Genomic DNA, 7,065 nt, shown 5'->3' on the forward strand with positions numbered 1-7,065 from the left:
ACCAGCCCTGGTCCCTGACTGCCTTTGAACACTGTATATGTGTGGTTCAGATAAGCCAGAGATGTTCTGCAACGCCCAGAGCACCAGTTTGGCCACACCCAATGTTTTCTGAAGTTTTGAGTCAGCAAGAGAAAGCCACCTTCCACTGAGTAACTGAACTACATAGAGCGCAGGCTTCTCAGGGTCAAGACCCACTTGGTAAGTGGGGAATGATCCCAGTGATGGAGATTCTTGGAGAATTACGATTGCTTCCAGTATCCCTTGAGAAGGAAGAGGAGAATGACCCTCACATATGGGCTGACATGAGGAATGGGCATTTGAGTGCGGTGCCTGAGTAGAATTGAGGGGATAGGAGGATGCAGAAGAAACAGGATAAGTCAAGGGAAAGGAGTTGTGATCAATTGTTGACAGTAAGGCATTAGATGGGGCCAGAATGAGGGGAAAGTAAAAAAGCTAAATCAGGGTTAATGTGCATGTATGTGAATGCATGGAGTGTCATTAATACGATTGGTAAACTACAGGCACAGGTTGGCAAATGGTGTTATGATATTATTGCTATAACAGAGACCTGGCTCAAAGAAGGGCAGGACTGGATGTTAAATATTGCTGGCTACAAGGTGTTTTGGAGAGACTGGAAAGGAAGAAAAGTGGTTGAGGGAGTGGCAGTATTGATTAAAGATGGCACTACAGTCCTGGAGAGAGAGGGTGTTCCAGAGGGATCAAGGATGGAATCTCTCCGGCTAGAGGTAAGGAATGAAAAAGGTGCAATAACATTGTTTGGTGTGGTATATAGACCACCAACTAGTGGAATGGATGTAGAGAAACAAACTTGCAAAGAAATTACAGAGAGATGAAAGAAGTATAGAGTAGTTATAATGGGGGACAAGAGGGCGAGAGTTCCTGGAGTATATTCAGGATAATTTTCTGCAGAAGTATGTTTCCGGTCCAACAAGAGGTCAGGCATTGTTGGACCTGATTCTGGGGAGTGAGATGGCCCAAATGGATCAAATATCAGTGAGACAGTATTTAGGGGACAGTGACCATGGTATTATAAGTTTTAGGTTGACCATGGAAAAGGCCAAGGAACAATCAACCAGGAGGGGATAGAAACTGGGGGAAAGCCAACTTCGATGGGATGAGCATGCATCTGAGTCGAGTGACTTGGAATCAAATGTTGGTAGAAAAGACGGTGGCTAAACAATGGGCCACCTTCAAATTAAAAGTATTACAATGTAGAGGTATATTCCTTTGAAGGGGAAAGGTAAGACAAATAAATCTGGAGCGCCCTGGTTGATGAGAGAGATAGAGATGAAGATAGAGGGAGTGCAGCGAAGGTTCACCAGCTGATTCCTGGAATAGCAGTATTGTTGTATGAGGAGAGATTGGATCATACCTGTATCCTGTGAGGATTTACAAATGATGACCAGACCCTCTGCAATTTCCTCTTGGACTTTTTTAACAGCCTGGGCTACATTTCATCTGGCCCTGGTTATTTATCCACTTTCAAAGATGCCAGTTGCATTAATCCTTCCCCTCTCCCTATGTTTATCACATCCAGCATTTCACACTCCTCCTCCTTAACTACAATGTCGACATCGTTCCCCTCTTTTGTGAACCCAGACACAAAGTATTCATTGAGAACCATACCAACATCCTCCCCCTCCACAGACAGGTTCCCTTTTAGGTTTTTTATAGACCCTTCTCTTTGTTTATTTTTTAGGAACCAGCAGCAGATGACTGTGAATAGTGAAAAGGCCCTGAGGAGGTGAATCAGTTGCTGCAGAATACCCAGCTGATTGGAATGCAATGGGATCCTGCCTTGAGATATTCTCAGCCCATCACAACATGCGCAGGAAAACCCACCGTTGGCTGGAGTCCTGGGCTTCTCTGTGGCTATACGGTGCTCGCAAGAGATTTCCTTGCTGAGAGTCTGTGACACGTGGTTCCACGGGTTCCCACCACTTCTTCCCCCAACCCTAGGCCTCACCTCAGCCTCAGCCTCAGCCTCAGGGTTGCTATGCTGTCCACAGTAAAGTACAGCTTGTGAAAGAGCACCTTTTAAACCTGTGATCTTTAGCACATAAAAGAACAAGGGCAGCAGGTGCATGGGAGCACCACCACCTGAATGTTCCCCTCGAAGTCACTCATTGTCCTGGCTTAGACTATTCCTGGAAAAACTCAGCAGGTCTGGCAGCATCGGCCCGCCGATGCTGCCAGACCTGCTGAGTTTTTCCAGGTAATTCTGTTTTTGTTTTGGATTTCCAGCATCCGCAGTTTTTTTGTTTTTATATTTTTAGACTATTCCTGTCCTGTTGTTGGACCAAAGTCCTGGAGTTCCCTCCCTAACAGTGCGGCAAAAGAGGTGCAATTTGTTCACTTCAAAGGGGTTTGAAGCTTTTGAATTCTCTACCCTCCAGGGTTATGGATGGCCTGTTGTTGAATATATTAAAGGCTGAGATAGCCAGATTTTTGGGGCCTCGGGGAATTGAGAGAAATGAGGAGTGAGTGCGAGACTGGAGATAAAGTCAGATGTCAGCCATGACTTTATTGAATGGCAGAGCAGGTTAGATAGACTGCATGGTCTAATCCTACTCCTATTTCCTATGTTCTTCTATGGGTGTTCCTACACCACATGGACTCCAGTGGTTCAAGAAAATGGTTCACGATCACCTTCTATAGGGCAATTAATGATGGGCAACAAATGCTGGCCTTGCCAGCCTCCTCCACATCCCACGGACATTTTTTTCCTGCACAGAGGTGGCTACAACCAGCTCATCCACACTCAGCCCAGAACCTGCAGGCTGTTTTAGACTGACCCAAGAATTGATGTGTCATCCTTCTCACACACCAAGTCCCGAATGAGTCAGAGTTCAGTGAGGGGACATGATGTGAATCTATGAGTGGGGATTCAAAGATTACTAGTGAGCATGTAATGAAAGGGCATTAGTTATAGGTTAGAATACAACAAGAATTTGCTTGCAGGAGTCGTATAATAGTAACCACATGGTAGAGTGGGGCACAAAAAAATAAAGAGAGCTCGTCAGAAAGGCACGGTGATAATCATGGGAGATTTTAATCTACATGTAGACTGGAAAAGTCAGATGGGCAAACGTAGCCTAGATGAGAAGTTCACAGAATGCTCCCAGGATAGTTTCTTAGAACAGCATGTTCTGGAGCCAACTAGAGAGCAGGCTACACTAGACAAGGAGAGGGAATTGATAAATGATCTCATAGTGAAAGCACCCCCTAGGTAGCAGCGACCATAATATGCTTGAATTTTACTTTCAGTTTGAGGGAGAGAGGAGTGAGTCCAAGACTATGTTTTTAAACTTAAGTTAAGGCAATTATGATGGCATGAAAGCAGAGCTGGCTAAAGTGAATTGGCAAATTAGGTTAAGGGATTGTCAATAGAGATGCAGTGGCAAACATTTAAGGGGATATTTCAGAATACGCAGAATAAATACATTCCAACGAGTAAGAAAAAGTCCAAGGGACGGACTCACCATTCGTGGTTAACTAGAAAGGTTAAAGGTAGTATCAAACTTAAAGAAAAAGTATATAATTGTGCAAAGATAGGTGGAAGGCCAGAAGACTGGATGTAATCTAGGGAACTGTAAAGGATGTCTAGAAGATTAATAAAGAGGGAAAAATAGAGTACGAGAGAAAGCTAGCCAGAAATATAAAAACAAATAGTAAGAGTTTCTATTTAAAAAAGAAACGAGTTAACAAAATGAGTGTTAGTCCTACAGAAAGTGAGTCTGGAGAATTGATAATGGAAAACAAGGAAATGGCAGATGAATTGAACAGGTATTTTGCATCAATCTTCACTATACAGAATACAAGTAACATCCCAGAAGCAGCTATAAATCAGGAAATGGAAGGGAGGAAGGAACTCATGGAAATTACAATCACTGGAGAAATGGTACTGAGTAAATTGTTGGAGTTACAGGCTGACAAGGTCCTGATGGACTTCATTCTAGGGCCTTAAAAGAAGTGTCTAATGAGATAGTTGATGCATTGGTTTTAATTTTGTGAAACTCCCTAGATTCGGGAAAGGTCCCATTAGATTGGAAGATAGCAAATGTAACTCCGTAATTCAAAAAGGGAGGATTCAGAAAGTGGGAAACAACAGACCAGTTAGCTTAACATCTGTCATAGGAAAAATGTTCAAAGCTATTATTAAAGAAGCTATAGCAGGGCACTTGAATAAGTTCAAGTTAATCAGGCAGAGTCAACATGGCTTTGTGAAAGGGAAATCATGTTTAACCAACTTGTTGGAGTTCTTTGAGGAAGTAACATGTGCTGTGGATAAAGGGGAGCCAGTGAACGTATTGCACTTAGGGTTCCAGAAGGCATTTGATAAAGTGCCACATCAAAGGTTATTGTAGGAAATAAAACCTCATGGTGTAGAGGGTAACATACTGACATGGATAGAAGATTGGCTTGTTAACAGGAAGCAGAGAGTAGGCATAAATGGGTCTTTTTCAGGTTGGCAAGATGTAACAAGTCGTTTGCCATAGGGATCAGTGCTGGGACCTCAAATGTTTACAATTTATATAAATGGATGAAGGGTTGGATGGGATGGTTGCCAAATTTGCTGACAACACAAAGATAGATAGGAACGTAATTTGTGAAGAGGACATAAGGAGGCTACAAAAAAAAATAGATGGGTTAAGTGAGCGGACAAAGGTCTGGCAAATGGAGTATAATGTGCAAAAATGTGAAATTGTCCATTCTGGCAGGAAGAATAAAAGAGAAGTCTATTATCTAAATGGTGAGAGATTGCAGAGTTCCGGATTGCAGAGGGATCTGGGTGTCTTAGTGCATGAATCACAAAAGGTTAGTATGCAGGTAAGCAAGTAATTAGGAAAAGTAATAGAATGTTATCATTTATTGCAAGGGGAATTGAATACAAAAGTAATGAGGTTATGCTTCACTTATACAGAGGACTAGTGAGACCACATCTGGAGTGTTGTGTACAGTATTGGTCACCTTATTGAATGGAGGGTGTAAATGCGCTGGAAGCAGTTCAGAGAAAGTTTACCAGACTAATACCAGGAATGGGCGGGTTGTCTTATGAGGAAAGGTTAGACAGGTTAGGCTTGTATCCACTGGAGTTTAGAAGAGGAAGAGGTGACTTGTTTGAAACATGTAAGATCCTTAGGGGATTTGACAGGGTGGATGTGGAGAGAATGTTTCCTCTTGTGGGAGAATCCAGAACCAGGGGTCACTGTTTACAAATAAGGGGTTGCCCATTTAAAACAGAGATGAGGTGAATTTTTTTCTCTCAGAGGTTTGTGAGTCTTTGGAACTCTCTTCCTGAAAAGGCAGTGGAAGTGGAGCCTTTGAATATTTTTAAGGCAGAGGCGGATACATTCTTGGTAAACAAGGGGGTGATAGGTTATCGGAGGTAGGGTTTCAGGTTTCTATCAGATCAGTCATGACCTTATTAAATGGCGGAGCAGGCTCGAGGGGCCGAGTGGCCTACTGCTCCTTATCCATATGTTCGTATGTAGTGGAACTCTAATTTTAGTGTAAGTGCAGCAACGAAGCACCAGAGAGGAACAGTGAAAGAATACTAATGTTCGTGTGTATTAGAGATAGGATGAGAGGGTGCTAGTGCATTCTAGTGAAAAGGACTAGTGCTGCGCCATGTGAATAAGTGGGGAGTAGCCCTTAGTCATCCTAGTGAGTGAGGACTGGTCTATAGTAGGAGTGCAGACCACTGAGGGACTCATCCTTGTGCGGACTCAGAGTGCAGTGAGAGACACAATTCTTTCCCTGGCTTAAATTAAAGCCTGCTTGCCTGGTACCTCATGGTCTTCCTGCTACAATGATTTAAATGCCACAACAAGAGAGCACTCAGAAAGCTATCTGCTCCAGAGTTCTGTGCTCCTGCAGTTTATTGACCGCAGGCTGAGGCAAATTCCCCCCAACGCCCTGGATTTTACCAAGTAGTGAGCAAGTCTCTGCTGTCAGCAGTGAGAAGGCTTTCATACAACAATGGCCATCCAGCCAGGACAAACTGGGAGGCACTCACTGCACATTATTCCTGGTAGACTCTAATTTTTTTTTAAATTTATTCTTTCATGGGATATGGCTACCACTGGCAAGGCCAGCATTTGTTGCCTATCCCTAATTGCCCTTGATCTGAGTGGCTTGCCATACCATTTCATAGGACATTGCTATGGGTCTGGGGTCACATATAGGCCAGGCAAGGATGGCGGATTTCCTTCCCTAAAGGACATCTGTGAACCAGGTGGGTTTTTGTGGCAGCTGACAATGGTTTCCTAGTCATCATTATTGAGACTAACTTTTAATTCCAGATTTATTAATTTAAATTCCAACAGCTGCTCAGGTGGGATTTGAACCTGTGTCTCCAGAGCATTAGCCTCAGCTTCTAGGTTACTAGTTCAGTGACATTCCCACTATTGCACAGTCTCTCTGATTATTATTAAGGGTACAATGACCATCTGATTTAATTAACAATTACTTAATTCACCATTGTAACAGTCATTATACAGAAACCTCACATTATTTAGCTTCCTACCTGTCAGAAGATCCACAGATCCAGTTTCGATCAGCTCCAGTTAGTTTCCTGTTGTCCTGCACTGAGAACGAACATTCAATGGTCAGAAAATTTGGAACTAAACTATTTAAGCTCTGACAGGCTATTGCTGGGGTGGGGTGTGGCTTCTTGCTTGTGCAGGAGTTGGTTTCTGGTGAAGTGCTGGGGCAACCCAGATAAGGAGCTGGGTGCATGCACAGGGTGCCTGATAGAAGCATGCAGGGAGCTGTTCGAAAGTGGATAAGGTTGAGAAGTGAGCACTTGTTGGGGGACAGTGTGTATGTGCAGTGGAATGAACAATTCCAGAATGGTGCTGAGAGAACATGGGGAGGTGGGTGTATAGGGCTAATGTCGCTGGACCACGGCAATGCTCTGGGGACATTATTCCCAGGTACTCTCAGGTGAAGTCTCACCAAAGCCCGAGATAACAGTAAGGAAGTCTTGCTACGATTATACTCCAATTTCCTTGCATTGTCTAATATGCCATAGGAACAGGA

At 43.5% G+C, this 7,065-nt stretch overlaps 1 protein-coding gene across 3 annotated transcripts in view; it reads right to left on the reverse strand.

Moving 5' to 3' along the window:
* The window catches only part of LOC121274229 (5-aminolevulinate synthase, erythroid-specific, mitochondrial-like), a 99,034-nt gene extending 92,235 nt beyond the window's left edge, over positions 1–6,799 (reverse strand). For 2 of the 3 annotated variants that reach the window (XM_041181425.1, XM_041181424.1), the window contains exon 1: positions 6,551–6,799. In XM_041181425.1, coding sequence (XP_041037359.1) covers positions 6,551–6,786 — 236 coding nt within the window. In that variant the 5' untranslated portion in view covers positions 6,787–6,799. The remainder of the gene's footprint in view (positions 1–6,550) is intronic. The other variant, XM_041181426.1, reaches the window with a different exon arrangement.
* Between the last annotated feature and the right edge of the window lie 266 nt (positions 6,800–7,065).

The sequence above is a fragment of the Carcharodon carcharias genome (genome assembly GCF_017639515.1).
Source record: "Carcharodon carcharias isolate sCarCar2 chromosome 35 unlocalized genomic scaffold, sCarCar2.pri SUPER_35_unloc_3, whole genome shotgun sequence".
In the NCBI taxonomy this organism is placed as follows: domain Eukaryota; kingdom Metazoa; phylum Chordata; class Chondrichthyes; order Lamniformes; family Lamnidae; genus Carcharodon; species Carcharodon carcharias.